The 14,087-nt window shown below is 50.5% G+C and overlaps 1 protein-coding gene across 3 annotated transcripts in view; it reads left to right on the top strand.

The window, feature by feature from the left end:
• The first annotated feature begins 3,735 nt into the window (after window positions 1-3,735).
• The window catches only part of ALPK3 (alpha kinase 3), a 60,242-nt gene continuing 49,890 nt past the window's right edge, over window positions 3,736-14,087 (top strand). For 2 of the 3 annotated variants that reach the window (XR_010659193.1, XM_065906886.1), the window contains exons 1-3: window positions 3,736-3,986; window positions 8,855-8,893; window positions 12,365-12,486. Coding sequence is in view for 2 of the 3 variants with exons in the window: in XM_065906886.1 (XP_065762958.1) it covers window positions 3,844-3,986; window positions 8,855-8,893; window positions 12,365-12,486 (304 nt within the window). In the remaining variant the exon portion in view is untranslated. The remainder of the gene's footprint in view (window positions 3,987-8,854; window positions 8,894-12,364; window positions 12,487-14,087) is intronic. The other variant, XM_065906887.1, reaches the window with a different exon arrangement.

The raw sequence follows: 14,087 nt of genomic DNA on the forward strand, positions 1-14,087 counted from the left end.
TATTGGATCAACAGCTATGACCTTCAGGATCATAAAGGATCATGACCTCACTCCTCTTAACAAAGGAGAGAGATAAAGTTCAGAAATGGTGAGCCACCTGCCCAAGGTCACACAGCACTCAGTGGAAAGGCAGAACTATAACCCAAGTCTTTGGACTTTTGGCCTAGTTCTTGTTAAACACCAATTTATATATCCTCTTTCTCCTGCTAGACTATAAATCCAGGAAAGAGAGTGTGCCTTTTCCATCTCTCCATCCTTGAATGCCTTGACCCTCCTTACTCAGCTGTGCTCTGATCATCATTAAATTGGCAGATAGCAAGAAGCTGAGAAGAACAGATTATATAGTGGATGACAGGAGCAGAATTCAAAAAAGATTCAGGTAAGAAGGAAAGGGAATGTGAGATTAGGAAAACAAGATTTAACTTTAAAAAAAAAGTGAAAGTTCACACTTAGGATAAAAAAAGACTTTACAAGTAGGTAAAGTAGGAGTGGGAAAGACTTAGATGAACAGAGGTTTGTGTTGAAAATTTACAGGCTTTGAAATAATTTGGAATAATCTGACTGCCCAAAAAGTTGTTGCTAATTGTGTGATGCCCAGACCCAGAGAAGTGCTAATTCAGTTGTGGGCTGCTCTGGTTTGACCTCTGTGTGTGTGTGTGTGTGTAACATTTTCAAAAGGAAATGGATAAACTGGAGACTCACTGGGGTAACTAGTGGCACCATATTCCATTGTCGGAAGAGAACGGCCTGAAAGGTAAGTCCAGGTTCCTCACTGGACTAGGCAAGGCCTTCACAATGAGGGTTCCTGCCTAAATCACTTCTCTATTTTTTCAGTTTTTTAAAATGTGTATTTATTTTTTGGCCACGCCATGAGGCATACAGAACTTCCCTGCCCAGGGATTGAACTCATGACCCCTGCACTAGAATCATAAATTTGTAACCACTGTAACCCCTAGACCACCAGGGAAGTCCCCACTTCTCTATTTGCCCAAATCCTTTACACTTGAGTGATGTGAATACTGAGCTGTTTCATGCCTCCTTATCTTAGTGCATACTAGTCTCTCCATCTGGAATATTCTACCCTACCCTCCACCCACAACAGTCTATTTGTGAATGCCTATGCCCTTTGCAAAATCCTTCTTCAGCTTTACTTTCTTCTTTGAAAACTACCCTAACCAAATCCCCAGGCAGAGCCAACTACTCTTTCTTCTATACTTTATGCTTCCTTATACATAGCTTTATAATTGTACATTTCACCTTGCAGTGTATTTTGCTTCTATTCCTCTCCCCCTGTTAGGCCATAAGATTCTTGAAGGTACAGATCCTGTGACCCTTGCCTCTAGCATATGTGCTCCAGCCTGATACATGGGTGCATGCTTAGTCACTTCAGTTGTGCCTGACTCTTTGTGACCCCACAGACTGTAGCCCGCAAGGCTCCTCTCTCTGTAGGGTTCTCCAGGCAAGAATACTTGAGTGGGTTGTCATGTGCTTCTCTAGGGGATCTTTCCAACCAAGGGATTGAACCCAAGTCTCTTGAGTCTCCTGAATTGGCAGACAGGTTCTTTATCACTAGTGCCATCTGGGAAGACCCACTGGTACTCTAAACTTAAACAAATGAACCAAAATTCCAAGCAGACTTTCAAATATGTGAAGGACTCTCCTCTAGACAACTGAAGAGATTTTAATATGCCTACCTCCAGGAAACCAGAAACACGGTTGCATGGGTGTGTGTGGGCAAATTTGGCAAGTTCAGGCTCATTAAATGGAAAGTCTTCAGTATTGGCTAAGACTCTTAGACTCCACTAATACAAGCCTAACTTGAATCAGCTTGAGCAAAGTGAGAGAATTTTTGGATACAGTTTCCAGGAAACGGCTGAACTGCCAACCTGCAGGAAGGCCACGGATAAAGCTGCAACTCAGGAACACTTGCAACAAGGCACCTGGAAGGCAGCAGGCCTCTGCCCCGTGCTTTTGCTTCTCTCTGTGTCAGCTTCCTTCTTCCTCACTGCAGACTGGCTTCTCAACACAGCAAGAAACATCGCTACTAAAAGCTGGGACCTTGCAGCTTTCAGCTAACCACCATGGAGGTCCAGGTTTTCTTTCCCAATTCCAGTTGAAAACATTTTGGTAAAGAACCTTGGTTGGCACAGCTTGGGTCTGATGCTTACTTCTGTGGTCAAGGAGATACGTGTGTGCTCAGGCTCTGCGCCCATTGTTGTTCAGCCCTAAATCATGTCAGCACGCTTGACTTCCCTGTCCTTCACACCTAGAGTTTGCTCAGATTCACATTCACTGAGTCAGGGATGCCATGCAACCATCTCATCCTCTGTCACCCCTTCTTCTCTTGCCTTCAATCTTTCCCAGCATCAGGGCCCCTGGGTACCATGAATAGACTGGCTTGAGTCAGAGGGAGTTTTCAGGGAGTTTGGGAGGGAGCGTATAGGATCAAGACAGTTGCCACTGGAAGCACACAGTGAAAGAAGAGCCATTTCCAAAAGGAGTAAGGATGTGAGTGCAGTTTACAGAACAGAGGGTTTCTACTCCTTTGTTCCAATTTTCTAATGGCTATAACCATCCAGCTCAGGTACTTTCTGGATGCTTTCAATGGGGTAGGAGAAGAAAGGATGGGTAAACAGGGCTTCCTGGTGGTTCAGATGGTAAAGAATTTGCCTGCAATGCAGGAGACCCAGGTCTGATCCCTGGGGTGGGAAGAGCCCTTTAGGGAGGGGTAATCTCCTTGTCAGTATTCTTGCCTGAAGAATCCCTTGGGCCCAGGAGCCTGATGGGCTACAGTTCAGTAGCCCTGGGGGGGGGGGGTGGGGGGTCACAGAGTCAGACACGACTCAGTGACTTAACACACAGATTGTGGTCACTTCCACTTTTACAACCAGAATTAGACAGTACTTAGGATTTTGATCTAAGAAATTGTCGAATGATTATATTGTTTTTCTGGGCATTAGGACACAGCCCACTTCCCCCTGGGGTGCTGGGAAATGGAGGCTGAACAGGGTGAAGAAGGAGGTTCAATAATTCTAGAGATGTTTACCAAACCCCTAATCTACACTAGATAATGGAGAGGAACATTCTGAGGAGTCCTGGCCTCCTCGGAACTGAGGTTACTTATGTAGGTATGTGGGTGTGGGTCTAAGTGTTGGGCCAACAGCCGCTGGAAGGCCAGGGTCAGTCAGGGCTGCAGCCAGGAAGAGGGACGGGTCCTGGGCTCGCTGGGCTCCCGCTGGATTCAGTCCAGGTTCCGAGCCTCACTCCCCTTCCCTCCTCTTCCAGCCCCCACCCCGGCCATCTTTGGTCTTTCAGGGTTTTGCCCCCTGCACCCGACGCAGCTCCTCTGGTCCTCCCGCACCTTCCACTAGGCAAAGGCCGCAGAACCCGACCTTCCACACCTGCAAAACGGGGGCGAGTGGGGAAGGAAGGCTGGCGGGAAGCCTGGGTCCCAGAGACCCGGTGAGGAAGGTGAGGGGCACACGCTCCGTCCCCTTCTAGAACCGCGCCCCGCCCCCTTTCAGCTCTTGCTCCCTGAGGCCTCTCTGACCCCTGACCCCGACGCCCGGGGTGGCTGCGGGCGCCAAGAGGGCGCTCCACACACGTCGGGCGGTCGGCTAAGGGAAGGAGCCGATACCCCCGAGTGGGCCCCTTGCGGCCCGGCGCCCTCCGGCGCCTCGGAGGCCGCGGTGGCCGGCCCGGGCCGGGGGAGGGACAGCAGCAGGTGATGACGGCCGGGCCCGGGGCTATAAATAGGGGCGCGCGTCAGCCGCGGGCGAGAGAGGCGGCCGGCGGCGCGGGCCTGACGGGCAGGGGCCGGAGGCAGGCAGGGCCGGCAGCAGCATGGGGTCGCGGAGGGCCCCCGGCCGCGGTTGGGGCTCGGGCGGACGGTCTGAGGCGGGGGGCGACGGCGAGGACGACGGACCCGTGTGGATTCCCAGCCCCGCCAGCCGCAGCTACCTGCTCAGCGTGCGGCCCGAGACCAGGTGAGTCGCGCCCTGGGGGGCCGGGCCGGCGGCCCATCGGGCTGGCAGGCGAGCGGAGGCCGCAACCGAGGCCTCAGGAGGGGCCCCGCCCAGCCTGTGGAGGACATGGTGCCGCCGGACCGGCCCTGAAGGCCGTTCAGGGTCCCCCTGGCCTCTGCCAGCTCCGTGAGCCTCAGGCCTCAGGCCATGCGAGGCCCTGGGGACGAGGAAGGCCTACTTTGGGGTGATTTCCAGGGTCCCGAGCGGCTCCTTATCTCCCCCATGTCACTCCCGCCCCTCCGTACCCTCGCCCCACGCTCAGCTACTCCCTGGCCTCGGATTCCACAGCCCGAGATAAGGAAAGCCAGTTGGGCTGACATTCCTGCTGGCTGGGGGGAGGGGGTATGCCAGAGGCACTGCCCTGAGGTGGGCTGTTTAGTTCAGGAGTCACTGGGAAGAAATAAACTGCAAAGAAGGTGCTTCCTCTGGACCCTGGTCTTTCCTGGGATCTTGGTGGGGGCTGGTGAAGTGAAGGGGTGGCCTGAAATGCTGGTCAGTCTGCCTGAGGATTCAGAGCTTCAGGCTCTGTGGCCGCAGGTCGCCCTGCCAGGTTTGGGGGGACGGGTGCCATCCTCAGGATGCCAAGGGAAGGAGCTGGAATTATCCTCTTCCAAGGGTTGAAGAGGTATGGTTGCTTTGTTTTAGGAGCTAAGTTACCCACAGGTGGAAAGACTCATAAGACAATAGATTGGCATTTTGGCCCTCAAGGGCTTCCCTGGTGGCTCAGACAGTAAAGTATCTGCCTGCAATGCTGGAGACAGGGGTTCTATCCCTGGGTTGGGAAGATCTTCTGGAGTAGGAAACGGCAACCTACTCCAAGATTCTTGCCTGGAAAATCCCGTGGAAAGAGGAGCCTGGCGGGCTACATAGGGTTGCAAAGAGTCGGACACGACTGAGCTAGTCTCTTGGCCCTCAGAGGAACACAGACCCACAGAGACACATGCATTACCATGAAGATGGAGACTTCCTATCTCCTCTGGGCAGCTTAGTTTCCCTCCAACTCTGGAGTCTGTTCCAAAGGGAATTGTGATGGATGGCTAATGGGTTGTGTCACTGCCCCAGAACTTGGCTAATCATAGGTTATATACGGAAAACAGCCCCTCCTCTGAGAAGCTGTCTGGGGACCTCTTGTTCTCCATTCTTAAAATGGCACAAAAACAGACATCAAGGACATTTAGGAAAAGTCCCAAGCACTTCCTCGTGGATTGGCTGAGTTCTGTTGACCTTGGAGTTGGAAAAGTTCAAATGTAACCAGAACCGGTTTCTGCATAAAACTCGTCAAATGGTGTCACATGTCTGGGGCAGGGTGGAGGGCTGATGTTAGTGACTGAGTCAGACTCGCCAAGGCCCCTGGCTGCCAAGAAAGCATGCCCCTTCCTCTAACCACTGGATCTGTGGAAAAACTGGAATGAAATGTGTGTATTTATCCAGTCCGTGGTGAAGCTGACTGCCCTGTGGGAGCCTCAACAATTGTCTCACACTTGTAACCGAGATTGTGTCTGGGCTTTGCCTCCTCCTCCTGTGTCTGGCCTTTGTCAGTACCAGTGGTACAGCAGAAGAGGGATGCAGGGCCCTTCTCAGAGACAATGTTGAGGTGGCTTGCAAACCAGACATAACTGGGAGGTCAGGGGAATGGGGCTGTTAGGAAAAAGGGTGAGCAGCTGTATGGTGATACAATTACACATCTGTTGAGCAGTGTGTCAGCCTGAGAACTGCAGGTGGGTTAGAAGTGTCTGGTTTAGGTCCCTTTAGGCCTAAGTGAGAATGGTCTTAAATGGAGATTCTTTTCATCAAGTGCTTGGAGAGGCAGGGCTGGAACATTGGGAGAGAGGGTTTTCTAGCCCAAGACTGTGGCCTGTGGGCTTGCCCCTTCCAGGTGGCCACAGACCAGCCAGGTCCTGAGGCACCAGGAAGGCCAGGTTTCTCTCACCTCTGGAAAAGCCTCTGGCCAAGGAGGGGAGACTATGACAGTGTATGGGACTGTTGGGGACTTGAGGTGGGGCAGGGGCCAGTTCATAGTTCCCTGTCAAGACCTGACTCTTGTGTTAGAGCAGGTAACTGTACAGCCTTCTGTCTCAGAGCAACCTGAATGCCTGTGGGGATGGGAAGAGGGACCAAGAGATGAAGAAAAAGGGTCCCTTGAGGGCTTCGTCAGCTAACCCTGGCTCCTGAGCCCTGACTCTCCCAGAATTCTGACTGAGAGGCAAATTCTGGCCCATGCACTCCTGACTTCAACCTTTCCTGGGTCTTCTTCCATACATATCTATCATGGAGCTTGTGAGTTATCATTCTGTGAGCCTTGGGAGGGTGGGCTGCCCCTGTGAGCCGATGGACAGCTGCGCTGGGAGCCAGGTACCAGAAGCTATGGCTCAAGTCTAGAACTTGTCTTCCTGTACATTCCTTTCCTTTCTCCAACCCTGGAAGGATTCCTATCCATAGTTAGCTCAGGAGTGAGAGGTCCAACTTGCAAGTAACCCCCACAAACTGTTGCCCCAACTTCCTATAGATCCAACCTCACTTTTATGGTAAAATGGAGCCTGGATGAGCTAGAGAAGGTTAAGGAACCACAGTCAGGTGTTGCAGTTATAACTGGATTTTGAGGGACATTGAGACGTTCCAGAAATCTCTGTCTCCTCATTTCTTGGATGCCCTGGCCCAAGTGGGCCCAGAGGAGCAGTAGAGCAGGTGATATTTCCTGTAGTTTTGTGGCATCTCTTCTGTTCAGCTTGGATAAAGCAGATTGTCTAGGGCTTTCAGGAAAACTGAGGCATCAGGTCAGGACTTTCTGAAGGCCTTTTGTGTCCCAGAATATATGAAAGCCAGGAAGAATGGGGGGCCTCAGCTTCCAGGGACAGTCCTGGTTCCCCCACCCTCCTGCCACCCCCCCACCGCCCCCCTGCCCCCGGCCACCTCCCAGGCCTACTTTTCTCCTTTATGAAGAGACTTTTCCTTTGTGGGCCCTGAATTTCTATTCTATAAAATGAAAGTATCACTAAGAATGTTTTTAGGCCTATTTATCCCATCACTGAGCTTCCCTAGTGGCTCAGTGGTAAAGAATCCACCTGCCAATGCAAGAGATGCAGGAGATGCAGGTTCCATCCCTGGATTGGGAAGATCCCCTGGAGTAGGAAATGGCAACCCACTCCAGTATTGTTCCATGGGAAATCCTATGGATAAAAGTACCTGGTAGGCTACAGTCGATGAGGTTGCAAAAGTCGGACACAACTGAGCGACTAAACAACAACATCCCAACATTTGATGCCTCTGATTCAGACCCCCTCACAGTCAGTAATTGGGGAGTTCCTGGGTGAGAGCCCTAAGCCAACCTCTGGCCCAGCCAGCAGGTCACAGGCACCTTTTGAAGAGAAGGTGCCTTTACTGCCTGGGACTCCTCCTGACATGGCTGATTAACTAAGGGTGAGGCCCGGAGAAAGCAGGATGAGGCTGGGGAACTCTAGCCCTGGAGAGAGCCAGGGAGGGGTCACTGTCACAGCTGAGTTCCCTGCCCACTTGCTGGTGGAAGCTGTCATTTCATGTGAATTAGTGAGCTGATTCTCTCTGTCCCCTTCCCAGGGAAGAATCCAGATCCAGCAAAGGAGAAATCTCTCCATTCTAAGGAGAAAGGCAAAGGAAGTCCATGATAAGGAAAGGATGGAGTTGGCCAGTGTCTTGAAACTGTGGGAGGTCTGCCCTCATGGCCTCTGGAGGATTTTTAAAGTTCTGAACAAAGGCAGCTGCATTCTGGAGCAGCAGCATCTCTGGGGGTAGGGCTCTTTGGGTCTGAAGCATGTACTTCCCTGGTGGTATCCATAAATCCAGGCACATAGAAGTGGAAGCCATATTTGGGGGCAGAAGATGAATTTTTTGTTGTTGTTGTTATACAGATACGGGTTGTCAGTGGTTAGAGATGCAGACTGAGAGTTCCATTGAGCAGATTGGGCTGTTGATAATGAAAGGAGAGCTGTTCTCATGGTGGGGACAGCTGAAGGGAGTGAGTGTAGTTGGAGGGGCGGGGGCCTGAGATCTCCCAGAGAACTCTATCCCTGGACCCCTCTGGAGATACTTGTGTTGGAAGGAGTGGAGGCAGAGGTGAAAGTTGGCTCCTACCCACTGGATCTCCACTGAGGGGCAGCTCTGTGTGATCCTCACCCTGCAGTGGCCTACCCAGCCCCCAGCTGGTTTCAGCTCTCAGCTGTCCTGGGGCAGGAGGGGTGATCAGCGTCGTGGGCCTTGTGCTGGTCTGACCCAACTGGGTGCCTCCTGGCTCCTGCTGAATTAACCGCTTTGTTTTCCTTCTCTTCTTGACTCTCCCAGCTGGTTTGCCTTGCGTGGCCTCTTTAACCGTACTTTAACATATTAATGGGTGTTCTCCAAGCCACCTGTCTCCTTCCCAGATTCTGAGGGGATTTGCAGGAACTGGGGGCTCTTCTCCCCAAAAAGGCCAAGGGTTGAAGCAAGAGTTGCCCCCCCCTGCCCTCCGCCAGCTGGTGTGCTGCAGAAGGGGGGAGATGTGCCAGGCAGCTATGAGTAACTCAAGGACCCAGGACACACCTTTCTTAAAGCTCAGCCCCGAGGGGCCTCCCTCCTGCCTAACCATTTCCCTGGACCCTGCTACACTTAACAAGTTCTTGGTTTCAGATACATGGGTGTCCGGTGGTGAGGCCACTTGCTAACTGGAGTCGGCCAAGTAAGACAGCTGGTCCCTTTTAATAGAAAGGCCCTTGGGCCCCAGATGGTGGCCGATTAATACTTTGCCTACTGTTGTTGATTTCACCTCCTCCTCTCTTTGCTTTTTTGGCCTAATGATTCCGTTTGCTGTTTTTGCTTAGCTTATCAAGCAACCGGTTGTCTCACCCCAGCTCTGGAAGGTAAACGCACCATTGCATTACATTTCTCTGACTGCTTTTTTTTTTCTCTTGGGTCTGGGCACTGAGGGGCCTCTGGGTGACTGCTTGTGCACTAATAACCAAGCTGCATGGGGTGAGGGGAGCGGAGAGGGTGGTTGGGGAGGGTGTGAGCGGGCACTCAGTGAGCATGGATCTCACGGGGGCCAGAGGTGATGCTTGCATGGACCATTGGAAAGGGTGCCGGGACCCAGAGATAGGCAGGGGTTCCCAAGATGCCTGCAACTCTATCTCTGTGCCCCTGGGATAGGTACTGTGGGACCAGAGCAGAGAGCCTCCAGTTACGTGACGCGTTTCCCCCTCAGCCTAGGTTTTCATGGATTTTGTAACCACTTATCTAGGTTTGACACCTTATTGTCTGTCTTCTAACCATGGCTACTTCCTTAAAAAAAATTTCTTTTTCCTTAGTCCCTTAAGTTCTCCTTCTGTTATCTCTTTCTCTGAATTTCCCTCTCCTTTTACTTCTCTCCACCCTGCAGACTGTGAGCTCTGTGAGGTCAGGGCTATCATGTGAGTGTCTTTCTGTATTAACTTGTTCTCTGAATCCACTTCAGAGACAGAGCAGGGCCCCAGCAGGCCCGCAGTCAGAGTTTGCCTGTTGAACAACTGTCCTCTTACCTCCTTAACTGGAGACAGCTCTCCACTCCTGGCTGAACTGACAATTGTGATCAAAATGGGAACGTTTCCTGGCTACTTCCCACACTTGGGCCTCCTCCCAGACTCTGGTAGATCTAGGGAAAAGTTGGCCATAGTTTCTTCACACAGAGAAAGATTTCTGCATAGCTAACTGGTTTCTGAATAGCTAATAATGTTTACAGGGATGGTCAGTAGCTACTATGTACATTTCCTGTGATAGGGGTGGATACTGAAGGGGCAGAAGACAGGGTTTCCAGCTCATTCAAAGTGGAGTGTGATAAGTGCTAAAAGAGAGTTTGGAAGTTTAGCTAAAGTAAAGTAAATACCAAACCCTATGGACAGGATTAGGTTCCTTTGAAGATGTTGAAAACTGGTGATGATTCTGGAGTTCTATAGAGACACATGATTAGACTGTGATATTCTTATGAATTCACGGAGTTGGAAGAACTTGGAGGTGTCAGGGTAGGACTAGACCATTTCCAGGTGTGTGCACTTCCTGGCTTCCCAGGAGACTGGAAGGAGCAGACTTGGAGTCCCTCTCATGTCTGAGTGTTTTGGAAAATAGGAAGAGAAGGCTGGTGACAATTTATTAGAATACGATAGTGTATGCAATGACTCTGTCCCCACCAAATGCACCCTGGATCCACTTTCCTAGAGGGTGTTTTCCTAGCTATACTTTTCAGCAGTTACTTAGGATTTTCCATTATAAGAATGTTATAATACAGTTAGGACCTAGTCTGGAACTTTGAAAAGATAAGCATTCTTTCTTATAAAACAAAAATAATGAAATTACTACCTTGTTGTTAAATATCTAGCATAAGCAAATTTTCTTGAAGCCTGATTTCCCTGTTTTCCTCACTTACCCAGTTGCTTATTTTCTTAGACTTGTCCAAGCAGCTTCATCCCTAAGAGCCTAGGCTGAGTATGAGAGCCAGGTTCATATTCATGAGTAGGTTAGGATTCAAATTAGGTAGGGAGGACATAATTAGGGATGTTTTGAATTAGTTGCAAAATCATAGAAGTCCAATGACTTTTGGCAGGGCAGTTTCCTCTAGAAACTGCTGGTTGGGAGTTGGTATTCCCCAAAGTCAGAAATTGCTGGTAGTATGAGAGCAGTGAGAAATGTTTTCAGATGTTGTAACTCCCACGTGTCAGAGAGTTGACGGTCTAGATCCTGAAGGACCCTCTATTTTCGAGTGGATTAAAAGAGAAAGGAAAGGACAGTAGTTTCTTCCAATAGTAAGCTACAAGAAGACTGTTCTTAAAATGGTCTAATAAGTTATTTAGGTTCCAGATGGGAGTGTGGCAGGGAGTGTTATGGCAGCCTTCACCTTAGTCCCTAGTTGAGATCCTCTTTCTGGGTAGTCTTTCGGGGGGAGGATTCCTGTCAGCTCCCCAGAGGCCCAGGCATCTTCGATCCTGTGCAGAGACGGCTGGACCCCTCTCAGCCCAGAAGTCTTACTTGATTCCAGGCCTTCCTCCTGGGATGCAAGCTTTCTCCTCAAACTCAAGTCAGGAATGACATCCACAGAGATGGTCAGCTGAATGGGGATGCCCTCCCAACAAAGTAGGGCTGTAGCTCCTGTCTGCTTGTGTTCCCACAGACTCTTACCTGCCCCTGTGGAGAGGTCAGAGGCAGACACACTGCCCTTGGGCAACCACCCCTTCTTCTGAGGCACAGAGCAAAGCAGCTTTGATCTGTCTGCCCCCCAACAGTTCTTCCTGCTTCTCCTCACGTCATCCCTGACAGTCCTCCCTGCTGCTCACCAGAGGGTGTGTGGGTTGGGGGCGGGAAGAGGAGGGCTAGGCACGGCTTGTGCACCGCACAACCTGGCTATGTGGTTACACATCACGCCTGGGGATGCATTGTGTCTCTGCTGGCCCATAAAGGGTTTGGCATGGTGGTTTGCTGCGTGTGGGCAGGCAGGAGAGGACTGTCAATGCTGAGAAGTGCTGGTGAGTCTGTGATCAACTCAGTGAGCCCACAAATGCCTCTGAGTTCTGGGAGATGGACTTTCATGAGGAAACCAAAAGCCCTGACTCTCGCATGGGTGGATCTGTTTGTGATTGGCAGTCCTACTGGTAGGTCCTGGAGCTGCCAGTATTCACTTGAGCATGTGGTACCCACTGGGGAGCAAGGGAGCCATGGCTAGCTTTCCACTGGAGGTCCATAGCCCTGTGTAGGGTCAGGATTCATTTGAATCTTTCTTTTCTGATACTCCTAGGAACTAGAGGCTGCCATTGGGTCTAGACCCCTGGCATTGACCAGCTTTTTCTTTATCTGCTATGGGTCTATCCTCACAAAGGCAGGGGCTTTTCTTCTGACCCCTGAGCTCCTGGGACCTGTTATCCTTGGGGTCAGCTGCTTTCCCTCTGTGGCATGAATGGAGGTTCTGCTGTGCTGGGACCTCCATCTCTGAAACTGGGCCTGTCCATGTCTCCCCCATGCACGAGCTTACCTGGAGATGACAGGTGGAGTGTGAAGCAAGGCCCCCCAATAAGGATGGAATGGGAATGCCAGGACCAGGCATGGGTAGGAGCCTGGTCCCTGGTCAGAAGGGACCCGTTTTAATGGGTCTGGGTCAGGATTCCATTCAGCCCCTGGTCACTTCCCTGCCCCCATCCTGGCCATGAGATCTAGCTCTCTTGAAGAAAGACTTGCCCAAGTGCTGGAGCCATGGTCACAGGATGCTGGATGGACATGGTAAGATATAAGCCACCTTGGACCACTCCAGGCCATGGCATCGTGCAGTGGAGATAGAAGAAACGCTGCTCTTAACAGTTCTTTACCTTTCCTAGGAGCACCTTCTGCTCCATCATTGCTCAGCTAACAGAGGAGACCCAGCCGCTATTTGAGACCACACTCAAGTCCCGGGCTGTGTCTGAGGACAGCGACGTCAGATTTACCTGCATCGTCACAGGTAATGAGGCCTCCTGTGTGACCTGTGCCAGGGCTGCTGCGCAGGTCAGGGTCCGGGGGGCCTGTGGGCACAGGCCTGGAGAGGGGTTGGCTGTGCGAGTTGGCTTTGGCCTTCTTAGCTTCCTCTCCAGTTTAGCTCCTCCATGTGGGCGGGGGCCCTTTTTCCTCCCACTCTGAAGCCACACATACACCCTGCTGTTCTTCAAAGCCTGTCTTCCATATAGGTCCCTCACACTCAGATATGCATATGTGACTGATGAATCTTATTCCAAGGAAAGAAACTGTCTAGCTGAAAGAGGTTTTCAAGGCCGTGTTCTCAAATATTCCCATTTTACAGTTGAGTAGTTTGAGACTTTCAGTCTTAAACCTGATAAACAGTAATATATAGTGATTCTGAATGCAGACCCTGGCTGGAGTCAGGCTGCCTGACTTAGGATGCTGGCTTTGTCCCCTTTCCAGTTATATGATATTGAGTAACTCATCTGCAAAGTGAGGACTATAGTGGTATGAATGCAGAGCATTTGGAATAATACCTGGCATATAGTAAGTACCATATAAGTGTTAGCAATTGGTTATCATTATGTGTATTTCACTGAATTCCATAGTGGAATTTGAAGCAACAGGTTGGCAGAATAGGAAGAGAGAGATACTCCTTGGAAGGGGAGGGTAAAGGGGTGAGGGCTGGGAAGTTGACTTTGGGCACTGCCCCTCCCCCACACCTCCTAGCACTGGCTTCCATGGCACTAACGCCACCAGGGCTGTAGGACTCACCTACGGGTGCCTACCTCTTCCAGCTCTGCAGCCATCAGATCAAGGCTCTCTCCGAGAGAACCCCCCCCCTTTTTTTTTCAGTAAATCAAGAGCATTGATGCCCTTAATGACATGCTAGCAGTGACATCCCCTGATTCTAGGGAGCGTGTCTGCCCCAGCCAGCTGAACAACTTCTCTAGGATTGGGTTCCCTGGGCAGTTTTCACCTTGCTCAGAACCTTCTGAGCTCCCAACTGAGAACACTTCCCAGGGACAGAGGTGCACTTGCCTCCCTTACCTTTGTACAGTGGAACACATTTTGCAAAATTGATCTGGTTCCATTGTTGTTGAATTCTTACAAAACCCAGTGAAGTCAGTGCTATTATTAGTCAGATTTTACAGAGAAGGATACTAGAATAGGTTAGGTGACTTGCCAAAGCCCATGAAGTTGGCAAAGAGGAGATGCTGCTGTTGCTCTCTGCAGCATCTGATGCTGCTTGCTTACGCCTTCATCTGCTGCATTACTCTGGCAGTAGCCATTTTCTAGGAAAACTCAGCTCTTTCAGGACACCATGCTGTTGCATCTGTTATTTTCTCCTTATAGAACGTCCTTAATCCTTTTTTAATGAAACTTAATTTTTATTTCATCAAATTAATATATTATAAATAGTTTAAGATTTCAAGTTGAACTAAAAATGCAGTTATCAAAATACAGCCATTCACCCCTCTCATCAATTTGCCTTCCCAGAAGCAACTGTGTTCAGTCTTTAGCACTTTCTTATGGTGTGTACACATTTCTGTAATGCTGGTGTAGTATGTGAATATTGCTAACTTTTGAGTCTTCAAGTTTAGA

This window comes from Muntiacus reevesi, chromosome 15, assembly GCF_963930625.1.
Source record: "Muntiacus reevesi chromosome 15, mMunRee1.1, whole genome shotgun sequence".
NCBI classification, from domain to species: domain Eukaryota; kingdom Metazoa; phylum Chordata; class Mammalia; order Artiodactyla; family Cervidae; genus Muntiacus; species Muntiacus reevesi.